This window comes from Hermetia illucens, chromosome 4, assembly GCF_905115235.1.
Source record: "Hermetia illucens chromosome 4, iHerIll2.2.curated.20191125, whole genome shotgun sequence".
Taxonomy (NCBI): domain Eukaryota; kingdom Metazoa; phylum Arthropoda; class Insecta; order Diptera; family Stratiomyidae; genus Hermetia; species Hermetia illucens.
Window position 1 is genome coordinate 47,272,682 of NC_051852.1, and position 22,133 is coordinate 47,294,814.

Below are 22,133 nucleotides of genomic sequence, written 5' to 3' on the forward strand. Positions count from 1 at the left end.
TAAAGTCCTTCGTGATCTCATCCGCCTGCCTCATTTATTGCAACTTGGTATACTAGCCATAGAACAATCTTTTTTGTTGCTTCCGAAGCATAATTGGTATTAGGTCATCTTAGCCAAAAAAATCAACTACTGAAAAACTGTTTATTGTCCTGTCGATTCTTTTATTGGTGAGTATCAGATGCTGAAACTGCAAGTCATTTGTTGTTTCAAAATTGAGCGTCAACGCAAAAAGAGGCATTCGGGAAGGAGAGAATTGGGTAAAAGTTGCTCTCCAATTTGTCCGCTTCACCATTAAGTAGATGACCGAATCAGTACTTCCCCACGCTCAAGCTCACGATTGACAATTGATGCATCCACTCGTTATCTGTTGAATTTTCCAGGAGGTCCGAAAGCGTTAAGCGGCAATGTCACGGATTTTTGGTGAGTTAAATGCGTGCGACCTATGGATCAGAATCTACGTTAACCATAGTGTGAATGGTTATTTTTGCAAAGTGATTGGTTTATTTTGCTGCTCAGCCCTTGAGAAACCATTGAGCCATTTTTAAGAGACGGTTCTAGCGAATGCTTCCATACATTAGTTTGCAAACGTAAAAAACTATCACTAACTGTTCAATAAACAAACCATCTCACAAGTGTAATATGTATTAAACCTTCTCGACCACCAACTCCTGCTAACATCTTCTGACAATCTCATGAATTTAAAATTAGAAAAATTAAATATTTTCCGCAACATTAATTTGAAAACTGAGATATAAAAAAATGCAAAGCTACGAGTCCATAAACGACGCATCACCATTGTCGTTACTCCGAAACGTTGTAATGCTGATTTGCATATTTTCACTTTAGATTTAACGCGTTAATTGGATTATCAGATTGCGAGAGAAGCATTGAATGACTTTGCGCTTTATTTGAAATTCATTTATGGATAGTTAATGCATAAAATTATGTTAGTATGTTTATTGCTCAGGGAATAAACTCAGTATATGAGTCTCCTTTTAAGTGGAATATCAAGTTATTGTTCTGGTAGCTGCGAGTCTGCTCCACTTTTACAACTTTTATTGAAACTTAGGAGCTACAGCAATTTTGTATATTGTTATCGTGTCCTTCAGAAAGTTGCCGGTGTTGAAATATTCTGATTTTATTTATACTAAAATAAAGTTTATCATACATGACTTTCATTGGTGTTATTCCACATCTAAACGATTTTTATCTCTTTACAGGTTTGGTTTCAAAATCGTCGAGCAAAGTGGCGAAAAACGGAAAAATGTTGGGGCCGGAGCACAATTATGGCGGAATACGGACTCTATGGCGCAATGGTGCGACATTCGCTACCGCTTCCCGAGACCATACTTAAGTCAGCCAAAGAAAATGATGCGGTGGCACCTTGGCTATTAGGTATGGAAGCAAAAAGTAAATAAACATTTTTCGTACATATGTTACTTAATAATACTCACACATTTTTGAAGTAATTAATATATTAGAATGGAAAGAATATATAGTTAATTTCGAAAATGTAAGTATTATTTATTAGTTTTAACAACAAAATTACTTCAAATATTTTTGTAGCTTCCTCCTACCTTCATCTTTTATTTATTAAAATGCAGCTACTTTCCTGAAATAATGATGGGACCTTTGAATTTTCCTAAAATTGTTTTATCAAGTTTTAGTTTAGTTTTTCAACGGGAATCTATTTCATTTGTCTATATCATAGTCCCCGCGTTTCCGCCAATGGTAATTTTTTGTGGCTTTATCAATGGTTTATATAATATAATAAAATAGGTGTATCCAAGTCGTATGGTCTCTCAGGTTTCGCCAGTGTATTCCAGGCGGAAGTACTAGCGATATTGGAAGTCTGTCGATGGCTGCAGCGTGATTCGTGCCCCAAGCGTAACATAGCCATTCTGACCGACAGCCAAGCGGCCATCAAAGCCTTGTACTCAACGACGACATCTTCCCGGCTGATGGGGCAGTGCAGAGACGCGCTCAACTATCTGGGCGGCACGCTCAAGGTCACTCTCCTCTGGGTAATGAGCGGGCTGACGGATTGGCTAGGCAAGGCTCTGCTCTTGTCAGTCCCTCGGCGAATACAGTCGGTGTTCCGCTGGCAGCTGTCAGGGGCGGAGTCTACTCGCACTACCTAGCAGCCATGGGCCTGAGATGGCGAAGGCTTTCAAGCTGTGCCAAACCAAGGAGAATTTGGCCCGCTTATAACATAGCCCGATCACGAGAGCTCCTGTGCCAGACGCGTGCAAATGCATTCAAGATTACGCAGGACACTGGCCAATAGGGGACCACGCCGCTAGGCTCGGCATACCCTACAACTCGCATTGCCAAAGCTGCGGAGAAGGCAGGGAAACCCTCATGGACTTTCTCTGCGATTGCCCAGCTCTGGCTAGAGTCAGGCTGCGGACACTGGGTAAACCATTCTTTGGGGACCTCAGAGAGAATTTTAGCTGCAGGGTCAGAGAGCTGCTTTCCTTCGTGAATGCTACGGGCTGGCTCTGAAAATCCGAGCCGGCTGGACTCTGCCTCTTTGCTCCCATAACAACAGTCAGGGTCTTAGGAGTTTGTGGCATCAAAACGGCGCACCAAAGCGCTAATTGGGCTCCTCGGAGCGGCCACTGACGCCCACCAGTTTATAGAATGAGAATATCTAACATACCAGAGTGTATGTCTGATCCAGATTTAAGAGTTAGTCGAAATGAAGGAGTTCAATGGGCAATGACAACCTTCCTCAAACACCTCAACTAAGTTCATGTCATTCCTTTGACGCAAGGGGTAAATGTCAACCACATAAAGGTTTTAAGTTCTGTTAAATGAAGTAACTGGGAATAACAAGAAACCTAGGCAATTATTGAGGGAAATGGGCCTTACAAACGATGGATTGCTGTCGCTTTGGATGAGAGGAAGACAAACGAGCATGAGATGTAAGTATTCCGCTACAAGCGTTGTCAAACTTGCCCAACTGGCAGCGACCAAATACGATCATTTCCATCGTCCCACGTGAATGTAGTAAGCATACGCTTGTAGAAAGTGATCTCAAATTTTACGCGGCTACTCAATCCGACCTTGTGGCAGTTAATCTATTATTTAAGAGATCCTTTAGCAGGTCAGTTGTTATCGTCCAATGCACCCCATATATATTTTAATCTCCTTCTGCATATTGCGAGTGAATCATTTGTCGACCACACTAGTTCCTTTACAAATTTGGGAAACATTTTTGGAACATTCAAATAAGGCATTTCCAATACGACACAAGTTACGGGCTACGATAAGCTTAAAAACAGGTGGTTTGAGAGTTTCCGGTAACTTTCGCTAATTTAATGCAGAAATGACACCAGATGAATATCACACCACGAATATTCGCGACGTAAGGTAACGACTTCTGGGTAGAACCGTTTTTTCCAACTTGAATCTTAACCCAGCATGTCACCAACCATCCACCAAAACTGCTGTCAAAACATCATTCGGCCTTTCTAAGGTAGTAATGATGCTTTCTCAGTGGCACATATATCAGACTTTTCATGATCGAAAGTTCTTATTTTATATATAATATAATCGTTGGCACAACAGTCCATATTGGATCAGGGCCTTGAAGTGTGTTAGAGCACTTCAGTCAAGACCGTAACTGTACACTACAGAACACTGTAGGAGGCAATGTGGTCAGCATTACGCTCGCCCAAGATTATTACCCTGATTTGACTCAGATACTCATTCATAGCTGAGTCGACTGGTATCCGACGTAAAATCACGATACAAATCCCACTGCAGCCAGCAAGATTTGAACCGCGACCCTCCGTACGACAGCCTTGTGCTCTAACCACTCAGCTATGCGGATACTTCTTATTATACTGTATCGATAATAAAAGACACAACAAAGGAATACGAAAGACCCTCTCGTATTCTATATACTATAACAACTTCAGGGCAATTGTCTGACTATCAACCTCAGGAGGTGGAGGTAGACAATTTAGGATACACCACGGTAGAGTAGCAATAATTGGAGTACATCCTTCGGGGCACAAACCCATGCCACCAAATAATAATAGAAAAGTTCCGCAGATACCAAGCGAGGAAACTTTCGAGACCTACGAGACTAGGTTTGTGCATACGCATCCAGGTTCGGCAGCTTCTTTGGCCCTCACTACGGATGCACCACTAGAACAAGCTGCCGACAGTCAGCAGAGACTACTAGACTTCTCCAGACAGAAATTGTACCCATTGCGGATCAAGAAAACTTCGACGCAGTATCCGCGCGACGCAATCAATATAGTTGTGGTATTCGACTTTTGAGGATTACAAGGAGAATAGGAAAGAGACGATGAAATAAAACATACAAGGCAGAACGCCTCTAAAGCGTCAGAAGATGGACGACTTATTATCTCGCATCTGAGTTTATCCGCATATAAAAAAACCCTACGATATGAATCTTTCTCTTCGATGCAGGGATTATCAGTAGCTTTCTCCAAACTACAATTTTTAACTATCAGTGTAGATATATATTTCGGGAGTACTGATGAAGGGGGAAGTTGCTCCCGAAATATATACCTACACTGATAAATAAGAATTGTAGTTTAGAGGAAGCTACTGATTTATCAATTTTAGACTGGACTACAAATAGCAGACCATATTAATCTCTTAGGGATTATCACTTTCCTACGGCCGAATAACGGGTCAACCACTACGCAAACAATATATCTGAACGCTTATGAAAAAGTTTTGAGCCATGTAAACGATTAAAATTCCAACGGCATGAAAGAAACTCTCTTATTCCAAATCATCATTCTAAATTTCGTTCACTGTGTCCTGTGGCAATATACACTGTATGCATATTGCAATTTTCTCCTGCTTGGTTTCCTTCAACATCTCCATGCGACTCCTGTCAATTTCCTACTTCCCATTCCGAGATTCACTTGTTTTAAAATGACCATTTTTATTTTCTTTTTGACAATTTTACTTAACAGTCCAGCAAAGAGCAAGATCCTTATATACCGTAGTAATATTTACAGTAATGGGAGAAAAACTGTAGGACTGAAGAGAATAAAGCACCAATCGACGAATTTTTGGTGGAGGTGATGTTTCCTCCGTCATGGAAATTCTAAAAGCTGGTACCGATGGCCAAAGCCTGCAATGTTTCGATTGCAACATTGTGACACAAACCCAGATCTTTTTGAACACAATTGGGGAAATGTTGGAGTGAATAATTAATAACATATTACTACCCATGCTGGTTAGGGAAGTTTATCAAACCATGACGGTTTGACTTCTACAGAAACAAATGGTTGACGATGGTTGAACTTGCATTGACGAAGTACAAAACGGAAGCTCAGCTCATATCAGAGTAAGGAAACATATTCTCACTTCAGAATAAGGTATCAAACATATTGGACTCAAGAAACATGCTAGGTTAGGTTTTCAAGTAGCAGCTCCAATATGCTTGCACTAAGGCATTCAATGCCAGCATAGGCCTAGCAAGGATAATACCAAATGTCAAACACCTAGGATGTCCCTGCAAGTTATTTATAGTCAGGGTGGTCAACACCATACTCCTCCCTGCACTCCATACTGCGTACTCTCTACAGTGCAGTTGTCGCCCTTCCGTAATCTAATCACTGCCACTTTCGCCTCCTCTCATAGTAAGGCGGGGACAGGTGTTAACTAATGTTGGAGCCTTCGGGTAAAAATAATGGTTACTTTTCATGTGGTGGAACATCCTGAACTTGATGTTGATGTTGTGGTATCTGCACTTCTAAACTGTGGAGAAAGAAGCTCGTTCGGTCTAATCATCGACAGTAAGATTTTACTTCAAAGTAGCAAGCGGCGAAAAAAAGGCAGCTAATGTTGTACATGCACGAACCCCGAAAGGTGTTTATTTGGTCAGTGGAGAAGGTTCCAAAACGGAAATCAGTCTACTCCTTATCAATCAAACTTTCGAGGTGCTCTTGGATGTGTTTCAGAATAAGTTTTAGGTATTATATTTGCGACAGCAAGGAGAATGCAATACCCCTTGAAGCGTGGCATTCAAGAGAAGTACGTTTTCTAGAATCTTAAAGATAATCCCCTCTACTCTCTGGGAAAGATCTCGATTTCCCATTATTTACGGATAGGTGAAAGTAGTAGCTCTGTAGAAATTGTGTGGATCGAGCTGAATTGAAAGGATTTGAAGCCTTCTCATTTGAATTCATATTATACCGAAAAAGAAGACGGATGAAAAAGAAAGTGCCTATCACCTACTCAACCGCTACTGAAAACAAAAATCTTATTAAGAACAGGAAATGTCCCTGGGAAAAAGTGATATATATCAAATATCCTGTTATGTTTGTGGTATGTCCTATGCAGGACAAATGAAAAGGCGTTGAGTTAACACCTGAGAAAAGTAGACTTAACTGCTCTAACAGAGTGGTGGAAAATCTAATAAAATGGGCAGCGGCAAAGCGCATCCTGGACGAAGGCTACAATATCTAAAACTTGTTTGTCCGTTGAAACCCAACTTAGGTTGAGCTTGGTGTCCCAACAGTTCATTGTCCGCATTAAGTTACTCATAGAAAAGGACCTATCCATGGAACTGAATGGCTGTTGGCTATCAACCAGAACTCACAAATAAAATGAGCGATAAGAGAATGAGGTAGCTTATGGTGTAGGCCCTCAGAGTCTCAATGCCAAAAGCTTTAAGGAGTGGGCAAGCAGACTCCCAGTCGTTGAAATCCGTCCACTGCAGTGCCTCGATGGTGGATAATTTTGACACCGTGGAATTTAAAACTACTAACTCCTTGGGGAAAATATAGAGTACATCTCTCTTCCGATGACGAAGAGGCAAAGGATTGCATGACAGAAGTTGTGATGAAACCGACCTCATTCAAGTGGAAGCACACTTTAGGATCCATTTAGGAGAAGCTCATCAATTCATGGATCTCCTTCAATTTCAAGTAAGGTATGGATCAGAGGAAATCTTTGATGTGACGAAATGTGGAAGAGCAAGCAAACTCATTCCAGTGCAAAATCTCTAAGATGTTGATTATTAATATGGAAGAGTCACCTGTCACACTGCTTAGAACCGAGATTGACGCCCTAAAATTTCCCAGGAAGCTTACACTCTTCCTCTACGGTTCTATATCAATAAGTTCTAAGGCGATCCACTCATTGGTTATCTTAATATCCTAAGAAACATATTATATAAAATATCGTAGCACGCAATTCACTTCCACAATAATAGAGTTATGTATTGCCACTTTCGCGTTTTTTTTCAATTTGTCCACTAGTATTTCACTTATACGCCAACAAAAGTTTTTGTTGGATATTGGCTCAGACCAGAGCACCCCGATCACATGACATAGAAAGGAATTGATAAAACCTTTCGAGTGCCAGCGATGTCAATTTTAAAATGGGGGGGGGGCAAAGGGAGCAACCTTTGCCATCAAGTTTGGTACCCCTTCCGTCTTGTCCATTAGTGCAAGGATATGTCAGACCGAGAATCTTCTTTTGCGGGTATTCATGTTCAGTCTGACTCTTCCTGCCAACTTTAGAAATCCTAAGCCATTTTGACAAGGAGATTAAGAAGATTTTATTAGTATAGTCGAGGTGTTTGATGGTAGATGTCATAGTCTTTTGAACCCCTCCACGTCCTCCAGCCCAGGCAACAATATAGAGCCTCTTCTCTCTCCTTGTCCCATTCTCAATTCAGATAAATTATTCATTGATGCTGTTGTAAGCTTTCCAGAGATCGATGAAAGGCAGGTGAAGTGGAGATCTAAACTATTGCATTGCTTCACAATGATCAGCTGGGCGATATAGACCAGAGTGCCATAAAAAGGATGAAGAAGGCATATGGTGGCACACAGACCGCTATTATTAGTTTGCCGGCGGAATCAGCTATTAAGTTAATTACCGCGGGCAAGGTAAGAGTAGGTTGGGTCGTGTGCAGGCTCAGGGAGCAAATCTCTCTAAAGAGATGCTTCAGATGCCTCGATTTCGGCCATTTTGCGGCGGCATGCACTAGCCAGCATGATAGGTCGAGGAGTTGCAGGAAGTGTGGGGAAGAGGGCCACCTCATCAAAGATTGCACCGGAGATCCACGGTGGATGTTATGTAGTGGGAAAGAGGGCGTGGACGGCCGGCATATTGCGGGAAGCAGCAGATGTCCGGTATATAGGAGGGAGCTGAATCACTGTGAGGCAGCTCAGGACCTGCTCTCGCAAACCATTCGAGAGTCGAATGTCGATGTCGCGGTTATTTGCGAGCCGTACAGAAACTACGGCGGTGCGACTTGGGCGGTGGATGCGTCTGGCAACGCCGCAATCTGGGCGTGCGGAAGACAGGCCATTCAGGAAGTCATGGCCCCCCCGGCAGCCGGTTTTATAAGGACGAAGGTCAACGGTGTCCATATTTACAGCTGCTACGCTCCTCCTAGTGCAACCTTAGCACAATATGAGGAGGTGTTAGACAGTCTGGTGTTGGATGCGAGAGACCGCAGCCCTAAAATCATTGCGGGCGATTTCAAAGCGTGGGCCCTGGAGTGGGGAAGCCAATCGACGAACACCAAAGGTCAAATTCTGTTGGAGTCATTTGCGGAGCTGGACATCGTGCTGGCCAGCGTTGGATGCGTGCCCACCTTTCGAGGAAGAGGGTCGGGTTAGATCGTTGACCTGACATTTGTTAGCACTTCACTGGTGAGGGGGATGGCTTGGCAAGTGAGTGAGCACTACACTCACAGTCACCACCAGGCCATCTTCCTCCCCATTGGGAACCGGGGAAGCAGTCAACGACGCTCTGGTTGGCTGGTCTATCGGAGCTTTCGACGAGGAGACATTCCTGGCCGCATTGGAGGGAGCCCATGATCCGGATGGAACAGCGGTGGAAAGGGTCACACAGCTGTCTCAGCGTGTAACCGAAGCATGCGACGCTACGATGACACGACGACGTTTGCACCACGGCAAGAGGCCAAACTACTGGTGGAACACAGAGATCGCTGCCTTGAGATCCTCTTGTCTCCGAGCGAGGAGACATAGGACAAGGGGAAGGCCGGAGCACCAGGAGCGTGAGGAGGAATACAGGGATCTGCGAAGCAACCTTAAGAAGGCCATTCGGAGAAGCAAGCGGGAATGCTACCAGAAGCTCTGCATGGAGGCTAATACGAATCCGTGGGGTACAGCCTACCAAGTTGTAATGAAGAAGATCCGCGGGCGAAAATCACCTCAGGTGACATGCCCACGGTTCTTTTCCCGCAGCAGGAGCAGGACGAAAGAGAACCCCAACTGGCAGCTCAGCAGGACGTCTTCTCGATCCCTGATGTTACGGAAGAGGAACTTTGGGAAATCTGCAGACGTATTGGGGACAGCAAGGCTCCGGGATTGGACGGAATTCCGAACAGGGGTCAAGGCCAGATCAAGGTCGTTCGCAAGCACATTCGAATCGTGCATGGCGGAAGGAGTGTTTCCCGCCCAGTGGAAGAGGCAGAAGCTGGTCTTGCTATCGAAGCCCCGAAAACCACCCGGCCCTATTTGTCTCTTAGACACCATGGGGAAGATGTTGGGGAGGGTGATATACAACAGGCTGCTCCCGTTCATCGAGCTTGCGGGTGGTCTTTCAGAGCGGCAATATGGGTTTCGGCGAGCCCGTTCTACGGTCGATGCAGTAGCAAAGGTCGTGGAACTGGCTCGAAATGCAATGGCCATGGGCAAATGCTGTGCTCTGGTGACGCTGGACGTCAAAAATGCTTTTAACTCAGCCAGCTGGGGATGGATTAAGGGCGCTTTGGCCAAACTGGGTGTTCCTAGCTACTTGGCTCGGCTCATCGAGAGTTACTTTTCGGACAGACTTCTTTGGTACGAGACGGACGACGGGCCGAAGGAGTACATTGTGACAGCAGGTGTGCCCAAGGTTCTGTATTGGGACCGCTGCTGTGAAACATAATGTACGACGGAGTGCTTGGCCTTCGCGTGCCGGAGGAGACAACGCTGATTGGTTTTGCGGACGACTTGGCCGTAGTTGCAATTGCAAACATCCCGAGGAAGTGGAGCTTTATGCAAATGAAGCCATTCATACCATCAAGTCATGGTTACGAATGGCCAAGCTGGACCTGGCGGACGAAAAGACGGAGGTGGTCCTCATTACCAACCGTAGGAAGAACAACACGGTTATCATCCAAGTTGGTAATCGTGAGGTCGTCTCAAAATCGGTTGTCAAATACCTGGGGGTGATGATCGATGCCAAGCTGAGTTTCAAGGGACACTTGGATTATGCGCGAGAGAAGGCAGCAAATGTCAGCTCATCCCTTGCAAGGATGATGCCTAACGTGGGAGGGCCGAAATATAGTCGCAGGCTACTCATCGCGGGAGTGATGAGGTCGATCCTGATATACGCGGCCCCTGTCTGGGCGGGAGCGTTGAACCACGCTGTCAACCGGAGGAAGATATGTTCGGCATACCGGCCAATTGCGCTAAGGGTGTGCAGCGCATTTAAGACGGCGTCGACGGAGGCAGTGTGTGTTATCGCAGGAATGATCCCTATAGATCTTCTAGCTAGCGAGGCACACTGGCTCTACGAAAAACGGAAAGCAAATCCAGCCGAGGTGAATGCGGATTTCCGAAAAGCCATCAGGAGAGAGTTGTGTGGCAAGTGGCAACAACGATGGGATAACTCCGACAAGGGCAGGTGGACCCATACATTGATCCCGTGTATCGAGAAATAGGTCAACCGTAAGCACGGAGAATTGAATTACCACCTGACACAGTTCCTTACGGGACACGGTGTCTATAGGAAGTACTTGCATCGCTTCGAGTTGGACGAGTCTCCCAACTGTCCTGAATGCGGTGCTACACTCGAGGACCCGGAGCACGTTATGTTCCATTGTCCCAGATTTCTGCAGCAGAAAAGGAGGTTGAACAGCATCTTAGGGACGGACATCGAGCCCTCCAACCTGGTGGAAGAGATGTTGAAGTCGGAGGAGAACTGGATGGCGGTAAATGAGGCAGTAACCGTGGTGCAGACAAAACTCCTGGAGTTTGATCGAGCTCGGAAGGCGGCGCGACGGAGACGTGACATGGACGAGCTGGTATAGCGAACCAGAGCCTCCCCCGCGAAGTAATACTTCACGGTGGTCCCGCGGGGAGGGGCAGAAGAGTGCGGGTAGTTTTAGTGGGTGTGAATCCCACACACTGCTGCAACGTGACGCAGCAGCGTCTTTCTAAGATTTCCACCTCCATCCATAAAAAAAAAAATGATCAGCTGGGTACGTGTTCTAAATACCCTGATCGGTTTTCGAGGTAACCCTCTATACGATGTAGGGTTATTATAGCCATTATCTTTTGACAGTAGTTAGTATGTCTCAGTGGAACTCAAGGCGATCGCCTGCCTTAACGACTTTAACGATGATCTAATTTTTCGACTCCCTGGGAAGAATCAAAGATTTTCCGTCGCAGTAATTGCCAGAGCTTTCACTTACTTATACTCTTGAATCTGCTGCCGCGTTCCTGCAGTCAGCCGTTCGACACGTAGCCGACAACTTGAGTAACGGAAAGGCAACTTATGATAGCAGCCTTGTGGCAGGCTCTGTCTTCGGACAATGTATAGGCCCAAACAAAATTACGATGCGTGCGGAACGCGGAGAAGAGAAGCTACGGACCGCGCGCAGCTTCATTGTTCAATGAAGATTTCAGGTCGGCAAAATTCGCTCTACGTTGGCAAGGTTCGCTCTACGTCGGCAAGGTTCGCTCTGATGACAGATTGCAGCCATTTGCAATATGGCGGCGCTTTCTTTTCCGGCTATTACTTTTGAATGCAATTAATTTACATGAATTCGTTTTGAGAACTGTGGAAGGCATTAATTAAAAACGAAAAGCGCCACCATTTGCATCGCAAAAAGTTCGATTTTCCGTTCGATTTGCGCATCGGACTTGCTGTATATTGGCTCATACAAGTCCGTGTAATGAAGTTCATTTGACAGCTCCCTTACTGCGGATGCACGCAATCACTCGGCTGTTGTGTTTGGGCCTTAACACAAGTGATGAGACCGTGCAAACTCCTTAAATTCGTAAACCCCTCACTGCTACGATTATGAACTCCAGGAGCGAGCAAAATTTTATCGGAGCCCACCTTGACCTAGAGTTAAGATTTCTCTATTTAAAAAGTGGGGTAAAAGTAATCAACCGATGTTTGTTTGCTGTACTTTTTTTTAATGAAAAAGTTCTGGTTCTGCTTGCGGAATTTGTTCATTTAATTCATTAGTATTTATTCCATCAAGTCGAGAAAATGATATCAACCAAGTGGCGGCCGCCAGAGTTGGTGACCATACGGGCCCGTTTTATGGCATTTTCCATCACTGTTGCCAGAACTTCGGGCGACAGGTTCTCACATTCCTATTCCCTAAGCCCGCGACTTCAAAAAACCCCATTAAAAGAAGTCGAATTGGGTGATCTGGCCGGCCAGTGCAAATCACCAAAATGACAGATTAAGCGGCCCGGAAGTACTTCCTTCAGATTACCCGTTGTAGCTCGAGCATTGTGGGCCGTTGGGCCGCCCTGTTAGAACCATATGTTCCCTAGCCTCAATTCATCAAATAGAGAGGAAAAAATCGGTAATCATGGCTCTGTAGCGAACGCCGTCCACAGTCGTCGTTTGACCCGCGGCCTTCTCAAAAAAAATTGGCGGATGACTCCTCCAGTGGAAACAGCACACCACGCAGTAACTTTGAGCGGGGGTAATGGCTATTCGTGGATAATACACGGATGGCCGCTGCCCCAGAAACGATTATTTTGTTTATTCACGTAACCGCTAAGATGGAAATGTACCTCATCGCTCTTGATAATTTTCGATGTAAAATCGTCCTCCTCTTCGTTGAGATTCAGGATGGCTTGAGCGTAGGTTAGACGCATTTGGCGGTCACCAGCTAACAGGTGATGCACTGTTTGCACTTTGTAAGAAAAGGTCTTCAAATTTTGCACCAAAATTCTGCGCATGGACCACCGGTTAATGCCCAATTACGTAGCTCGTCGTCTGGTCAATGTTCTGGGCTCCTCTTCAACATCTTGGGTAACAGCAGCGATATTCTCAGCAGAATGAGTGCTCCGGGGAAGGCAAGTCTTGAGAACATCTCGCGTTGTCCCAGTCTTTTCAAGCCGAGTGGCCAAACGCCACAATGTTTGTCCAGTTGGTGTTGGACGGCCAAGAAATCGACGAAATTCATGCTGCGCTAACATAACTGACGAATTGTTGCGGGTTCTGCGTTCTTGCAGAGTAAACAGATTCATGGGTTGTCGACTTGTATTCTGCATTCGGTTACTTCACAAAAGTCATAACCGAATTGACAATTGGCGCCATTTGCAAGAGTTATAGCGTTTTCCAAGAAAGTGATTAATTTTACCCCACCTTGTACTTGCAACAGCGTCGATAGCATCAAGTGTCTTAACAAGCACTCCGTCTTCACGTAAGCCAAACTTAAAACTCTGACTACATTTCGGCAAGAGAGTTTCAAATTTTCAGTGAATATTACCAGCTTGTAACTTCAAGTATAGCGAAAATTTAAGAAGAGAACTAACTCAAGACACCTCGATAATTGTCCATAAAACTTTCTCTCGAAGCATCAGCTAGAGGCGTGATTACAAATTACTCATTACCTTTCCATTTTGGCTGTCCAAAAACCTGAAGATATGGAATATGCATATTCAATGCACCGTATACATAAACATATGTATAGATGATGATAGATGATAGATGATTTATGTATATTTAGAAACATATCAAGGTAAATGAGAAAAAGCTGAAATTGTCTCTACAAAAAATTATAATCGAGATATCTACTTTGAAAACCGACACTACAATTATTTCTCTCCCCTCCAAATCTTGGAATAAAAGACTTCATTCTGATTGCGATAACTAAATTCTGAAAGAAATTTCCAATAATTATTCCCTACATATTCATAGCATCGACGTTGAATGGACGATCCTCCACCGACTCTTATTGCCTATTAAGTATTTATATCCCCTTTATATCGTCACCCTTGTCCTTTTCAAGCGTGACCTTTTCGTGTGTATTGAAATAAGTAAATATAATGGACTCCCCTTTTCTTTAACTCCCACGTGATTTGGCATTAAGTGAGAATCTTTATTGATTTCAATAATAAGCATTTGTGCCGTTGAATAATGGGTAGTAATTCTATACAATTTTCTACCTTTTCTGCTCATTCAGGTATGCATCGAAAATCATTGGAAGCTGCCGAGGCATTGAAAAATGAGGATAGTGCTAATAGTGACCGTGATGAAACAACGTCAAAATGTAGTGATAAATCAAGCAGTGGAAATAAAACACATCGATCATCACCTTGTGGAACATCATCTTGCCCACCACCCCCTCCGCCGCATTCACAGCAATCATCGCAACATGCCTCATCCACAATCACGGTACGAACTTCCAGCCCCGCCTCGTCAACTTCTTCTTCACCGATAGATGTGCAAAGTTCACAGGGAAGTCCACCTCAAGCACATATGCACCATTTGCATCCCTCGCACCACCACCAACAACAACACCAATCTCAGCACAGTCATCACAATGATGTACTTATGGATGGACTTAATAATAGTAATAAGGAACTTAATTTGGTTGTTAACTCGTCACCACCTCTATCAGCACCTGGAGGCGGACATCTAGTTGGATTACATCATCCTGTTGGACCTCCAGGATTTCATCCGGATCAAGACCCTGAGATTTTTAGGTGGGTTCACAACTACCGCACAGGCTCTATGATACGGTGATTCTATTTTAACTTTCTATATTATGAAGTGGCAGGCAAAATGCAGGAAATGTTTTTTAGTATTTTTATGTGTTTCGAGTCACATTTCGTTTGATTGTTTCTGTTTGTTTAGTTTGAATTTTCAAAATACTTTCTAGATCCCATTCTTAGTTAAATTTCCCAGATTTTGTCTTTCATTCATGTCCAACTGAAAGGGTTTTTCAATGCAATAACAAATCTATCTCTTTTTAGAAACAACTCCATTGCATGTCTTCGAGCAAAAGCCCAAGAGCACCAGGCTCGCCTTTTGAATAGTGGCCTACTCCTGCAAGTACGCTCCTTAGCTGGCCTCAACAGTCCTGCTGAAAGTAGTAATGCAAGCCTTTCTCCGCAACATGTTCTAACAAATTGTGATTCTAATGGAAATTTAAAAATACGCGATGAATGTACTATGCAAACAAATCTAACAGGATCATCCGCAATACAACATTCACCATCACCAATGACAAAGAAAATTTCAATACTCGATGACCATCAGACGCAATCTCAACAACAACAACATCAACCGCAGCATCAATCTTCAGTGACAGCAACGAATAACGATCGAAATAATTTATTTTACCAATTAAAGAGTGAACTAAATACGAATAATACGATTAGCTGTAGTGATATGTGACAGTAAAAGGATAATTGTACAGTTAAGATTTAGAAAATTTAGTAGCAACGATCTTAACGAAACGAATGGCTATGCAGCAATGCTAACTTTTAAATCGCCTTGTAAATAGATATCGGGTAAAGATATAAATCAGGAAAATATTAAGATTATCCATTTATAATAGCACTCAGTTCTTTCAATCAAATCTTTTTATTTCAATTGGGCATAGCCAAATAACAAGTAGCAGAAGATAAATACATTCTAATGGATTCAGATACCATGTGAGACATTAGGCAGCCTTTACAAAAGTTCATATGATACAATCTCACTCTTTTCATTTCTTAATTACGCAACAAAAAACTGGAAAATTTAACTCCTCTTACAGGTGAAATGGCATAGCAGAAATATTGAAAGTACTCAATGTTAGCTAGCAATAGTAAACGAAGGGATTTACACCATCCTCTGAAAAACTATTGTGCTCCTTGCGTGGTTTATCATCCAAACCTAATACCTACGAACATATTGGGATGTTCTTTACTTATAGGTCTTCTGGACTTTTAACTGGTATCAAATGTTTTCTGAGATGTGCTGTGCCCGAATGCTGAACATGGCCCTAGGGTATGTGTAAATGCTTCTCTCCGCTCCTTACATAATCGGTAAATAATCTCCTTACATATCCTCACCTTGCGCAGGTGTTTTTTTTTTGTGGGAGTAGGGTAGGTGAATGCGTTTACGCACAGAGTGTTAGACTCCCGCAACAGCACGCTGGCGAACTACCAACTAAACACCTCCCTGTCATCAGAGAACTACCCTGGAACCGTTTGACACATTACTTCGGGCTAGCCCTCCCGCTCTCCCGGCTTTGGGAGCCTTCAAGTCAAGGAATTCCTTTCACCAACGGGAGGGGAGGGGAGGAAGGGAGTTGTTGTTAGTTCGGGGAACCCCTTACCGTCCGATCCCTACGCCGGTCGAGTTCAATCTTCTTCGCAATAAGAGCCCGAACATAGTGCACAATACGATTCCAGCTGCCAGCGCTCTTCAGCGTCTCTCTGACAATGTTATCTGGAGAGAGCTCCCCTGTGTCTGCATAAAACTGCTGATGATAGCCTTCCTACCTCTCGCAAGAGAAAAAGGTGTGTTCACCGTCGTCCGTCACTCCATTGCAGAATACACAATCAGGAGATCGCGCCTTCCCAGGTGCAGGTAAGACTGAAAACCTCCATGCCCACTTAGAAGTTGGGTAAGGAAGTAATCATTCTCACCGTGCGTTCTGTTCAACCACGGGTCTAATTTTTCGATGAGCCGCGCCGTCCATCTCCCCCTTGGCTCATTTTGCCAAGATAGTTGCCACTCGGTAAGGGTGCGTTGACGTTTTTCACGTGCAACCACCTCTCTTAAGTTTTCGCCCTTACGCCGGTAGATAGCTTTGCGCTCCTTGGCAAGGAGGGCAACGGGTATCACTCCCGCGATCAACATCACAGCCGGTTCGGAAACGGTGCGGTAAGCAGACACCACTCACATACTTCCCCATCTCTGCAGTTGAGCGAGGCGTTTACGATGCACCTCCTTGTCAAAGGCATCAGCCCATACCTCCGCACCATAGAGAAGAACCAACTGCGTTGCTCCCATGAGGAGACGTCTCCTAGTTGATATAGGGGCCCCAACATTCGCCATTAGCCGACTCAAGGCCGCGACTCCAGTTGTAGCCCTGTCCGCTGCTGCTTTGATTTCCTCGAAGAAGCTCATGTTCGAGTCGACCATTAAACTAAGGTATTTAACCGCTGGTTTTGACTCTATAGTCAACTCGCCGATCGATATGGGACGCAGGGTCGGGATTCTCCTTTTGGTCAGGATGACTACTTTGGTTTTTTCCAGCGCAAGGCTAAAACCGTGAGCAGTCAATCATCCGCTTACCCGTCGCATCAATACGCCAAGGCTGCTTTGCACCTGTTCAACAGTGTGTTCGGCAACAAGTGCCGCAACGTCGTCTGCATAACTGACCAGACGCGACTGTTCCCCAGGTGGTTGTGACCCGTGAATATGCCCACTATAATCCGACAGCCCTTGTTGGTCAGGTTTAAACAATCCTGCGAACACTTGGAATCATACGTTCCCATAAGAATCTGATACTTTTACATTTCTAGTAAGCTTGCCGAGTATAGTTCTCCGAATGTCCGAGAGCCATGATCGTAAACCCTTCCCAGTTCCACAGAAGGCTAGGTCTAAAGACTCCTATTTTTTACTAGTTTATCTGCTGCTTTGTTGCTTTCTATCCTTACGTATCCCGGGACCCAGACAGCATCCATACCTTATTGTATATGCGGAGCATTCCCATTCCCATTTAGAGTTCACTTAGTAGGAACTGCCGGGTAAAATTGCAATATTCTGCTATTTATATCATAGTTCCTTTGGAGATTGAAGTAGACAAACCTGTTCATGGCGTCCTTTTCTTCATAAAATATACTACTCATAGTATATTATCCTTGGACCAGAAACTCCTTTACCTATTGCCTCTGCTGTGAGGGAGCTAGGTATTTCCCAATCCCCTTGACTGTTGTTAAGATCTTCTCTCTCCGCTCAGATCACAGTACCGTAGGTATCCATTGGTCGTACTATTGCCTTACACACCCATTGTAATATCTATCTTTTGGGGTGCAAACCTAATTTTTTCCTGCTGTGGACCTGCTCTTGTAGCTTCGTTATATGCTATATTTTATCAATTTATGTCTTTCAGGAAAGCGTTTTTCAAGTTTCCTTTGTGCATACCCCAGTCTAATATTGGAGTTCAGATAGCAAGGTATTGCCCTCCACGATGGGATGGGTCCTCGAGAAATAAGTACTAAAAAAGGTACACCATGTCCTCCTTATTCTTGGACAACGGCCCATCTTCCCTTTTCGGTAGACGGAGGACGTTGTTCTGCCCTTAGCTAGTACCCCTTATGCTCTGGATGCTTCCTGTTTATTAAGTGAACCTGATCATTTTTATATCTTGGCCAGTTTTTGGTTGTATTTACCCGGCTGAAGAGCCTTTGGACATCTGTCCTCATGCTGGTTAGGTTATCATTCTATCAGTGTACATTTCTTGAAGAGGTGACCGTATCAATAGGTCAAGTAGCCTCATAAGCGTCTATAAAGACTCTATTGAATTTGTTTAGCATTGTGAAGTAATGTTATTACAAAGGAATCCCAATTTGCTTTCTTTGTTATCTTTCCATTTTAGAATTTCACAACGTCAAACGAATAACTAACACAATCACATGGATATTTTCTAAGATTAGGAGGCTCCAGACTCCTGCTTGGAATTTTATGAACATTAGTGTTGATCGATAGTGTCTTCCTTTCGCGGTACTTCAATACTCCAATAGGATACAAATATAGGCTTCTAGCAAGTAGTGCGATGCATGCCAGTCGGAAAATCTTAAAGACGTATATATTTTATACTCGGTTTCAGGATAATGCAATCCCTTGGTTTTCCGGAAAAGGTATCCTAAATTACAGACTTGCTTCCTTCTGGCGAACATAGGATCTGCCATCGGTGTACGGAGGACTCTTGAGCAAAGACTACTCCATTGTGTTGCACTTACAATTGCTGGAGACGCAACTTTTGCGTCATGGGGCTCAGTGCTAGCCAAACACCCCATCAATATTTGGAGCTTTTTTCCAATGTCTACCTTTTCCTTTGACCCGCTGTCCATCTTGAGTCTTAGGAAATATGGGTTGAGATCGTGCAGTTTCGCTCCACAACAAGCAGCAAGTTTAACTCTTCAAGCCTTCTTTCAGAACCCATTATCATAGTACCTTCTTCTGGGATTTGGATAGCGTTTCTACTCAGTGAATCTCGAGAAGTACACTTCTTTGATATTTCCTTGTGCACGCGGACTCGTATACTACCGAATCCAAAGCTGATTTATTGTTGAATTATTGTTTTCAATTGCCTCTAGTGACCAGTTTTTCACCGTGATGGTGGGCAACTTTCTTTCGCCCTCTATATTATTTCTAAATTGTATAAACGACCGTATGTGGTGTGGATTCGACCTGGTAGGAAGCGTCTGCATTCGAATACAAGTTTGCCCTTATACGTCTTAAAAGAACGTTTCGTTCATCTCTCGCTCCTCACGAGTGGGTATTAGCTCCGAATATATAATGAAATTACCAGTATATCATGCTTGACCACACATAACTAATCTCGGATCTCTTGGCTCCTATCTTTACTCCAGACCTGCATGACCCTTCCTCCCTCCTGGCTTCGAATATTGGATACCTTAGGAGCATTCCTTAAGACTTTTTTGCCAGCTAATGATCTTCGCGGTGGAGCAACGCAGGGTTGCTGCAACTGCCTAATAGCTCAGCTTCTCGTCCCTTTGGCATTGTATTCTGGTTATCAGTATTGCTGCGTTTGATGTACTCGTTTAATTCCCCTGAGAATGGCGGTCAAGGGGTCCACTGTGCCACTGACCTCAGTAGCATGATAAACTCAGACTTACTTACTGAATCGCCAGCTGTAAACTTTTGGAGGCTTTTTTCGACTATACAGTCTACATACGTAGTGTTGCTCAAATAAACGCGAACAGGGTGTGACACATAGCCCGGGACGTTTACATTAATAGCTTCTAGTTACATAGTTATCGTGGCGTTAGAATTGTGTTCACATGTGCTCATCGAGGACTTTTATTTAGGATTACCATATAGACCGCATATATTGGAGAGTTGTTTCCAGCAATTAATATAGAGCGGAAATCAGAGGAGTTGATGATTTGAACATCTTCAGGTAGTGTAGTGTAGTGTGCCCTGTGAATTGAAACTTAACAATACATTCAAAGTCTTCCGTGCTTGTTCGTGAAAAGCGACTAAAAGGGATAGAAATTTGTGGGGTAGTAATCTGGAAATCTCGAAACTCGAAACAACAAAGTCTCGGATAGGGGCTTGCCTCATGCCAGAGACCTTTGGCAATCGGGAACGGACCATGATCGGTTCCTGGAATGTGCGCACGCTCCTCGACAATGGTATGGAGAATTCAACTCGATCGAGAACTCTAACGATATAAGCTGGGCATTCTGGGCTTAAGCAAAGTATGATGGTGGGACTCCTCTCCCTCTTCTAGCAAAGAGCTTTTGTACACTGGAAAGCCAAGCGGTAGCAGACATGAATCCGGTGTCGAGTTATTTCTGACAGCTATCGTAAGGTGCGCTCTCTTGACCTAAAAGCCGATTTCTGACAGGATTCTCTCTGCGAAATTTTGGACCAGAGTAAGGGTCTTGGCGACCGTAACGATAGTGGTGGGAGGTTTGTATAATTCTACAGCTTCTTTTTTGTTTGCAAATTGTTCGCAGACAGAGCTTGCTACAAGGTCAATTGGGTTTCAACTGTCCGACACCTTACGAGCAATCAGGTTAACTATATTCTGGCCAACAGTAGATTAAGGAGTTGTCTCCTGGATGTGCGTAAGTGGTTAGAGCGCTGTGCTGCCGTAGCGGAAGGTCGCGGTTCAAATCTCACGGGTGGCAGAGAGATTTGTTATCGTAACTGAATGTCGGATGCCAGTCGAACCGTACCTGAGTCAAATCATGGTAATAATCTCGGGTGATCCAATGCTGACCACATTGCATGCTACAGTGTATTGTAGTGTACCATTATGGTCTTGAATGAAGTGCTCTAACACACTTCAAGGCCCTTATTCAATATGGACTGTTGCGCTAGCAATTATTATTATTATTATCACGAAAAAACTGACATTAGTTCGAAAATCTGTTGATTTTTCTGTGAAAGACGTTAGCGGTCGATTGCTCACCCATGACGAGCAGCTGAAAAGTTGGAAGAAGCACTTCACCATGGCTCTTGACCGTATCACATCCGGTGAGGTCCCTCCTGTCGTGGATGGCTAGTCACCGTAACATGCGAATACGGACTGTTCCTTCCAGCAAAAGAGAAATCATTTCGGCCATTGATGCAGTCAAACGGAGTAAAGTCGTTGGGTTTGGTCTTCCCATAGAGTTATTTATTGCTGCACTTGCAGTCTTTGCAGATCTGCTACTTCCACTCGTACAAAAATGTTGGGAATGTGAGACCTTTTCCAAAGAGTGGAAGAAAGGTGTCATCGTTAAAATCCCAAAGAAAGATGCCCGTTTTGAGTGTGCCAATCGGAGACGTATCTGCATGATCCATGCCATCGCAAATAGATAAATAGATAAAATAATCCTGTAGCGCATTAAAGAACATCCCGAAAGTTTGATTGACAGAGAGTAGGCAAGGTTTTTCCTCAGGCTGGCCTGCATCGACTACATCAATACTCTACAGACCATATGGAGCAATACGCTCCTCTTTCGACAGCGTGAAGAGGGACTGTAGGAGTGCTCTACGCAAAAAGGGCTTTCCGGGGAAATTAATAATCATTGGAGTACGAAATGCGATGACCTTATGCTGTTTCATACAGGGCACAGCGACGTGTGACCTGTTAAGGAGGGGCGACAATTGCATTGCTGGTTATACCATGCAGTGAAAACTACTCTCTAAAGATGGTCGATGAGTAACTAGTTGAATTTTTGCCAAATTTCAAAGCAGCATCTCACTCACATTGAATAGTATTGGTAGGGGTTCTTACTGTGGATCAAAGCTTACTGAATCAGATGATAGATTTTCGCTGTTCAGCAGAATATCACAGTTCAACTCGAAAGTAGTCTTTTTCGCTTGCCAGTTTAGTCACTGAAATGGAAAAATGTTACAGGTTATGGGAATTCTGGAATGTATTTCGCAGCTGT

At 44.0% G+C, this 22,133-nt stretch overlaps 1 protein-coding gene across 2 annotated transcripts in view; it reads left to right on the forward strand.

The window, feature by feature from the left end:
- LOC119655064 overlaps nucleotides 1-15,567 on the forward strand; it is a 234,174-nt gene extending 218,607 nt beyond the window's left edge. Inside the window, exons 4-6 of one of the 2 annotated variants that reach the window (XM_038060757.1) lie at nucleotides 1,221-1,410; nucleotides 14,183-14,705; nucleotides 14,976-15,567. In XM_038060757.1, the coding sequence (XP_037916685.1) occupies nucleotides 1,221-1,410; nucleotides 14,183-14,705; nucleotides 14,976-15,399 (1,137 nt within the window). In that variant the 3' untranslated portion in view covers nucleotides 15,400-15,567. The remainder of the gene's footprint in view (nucleotides 1-1,220; nucleotides 1,411-14,182; nucleotides 14,706-14,975) is intronic. The other variant, XM_038060758.1, reaches the window with a different exon arrangement.
- The last annotated feature ends 6,566 nt before the right edge of the window (nucleotides 15,568-22,133 follow it).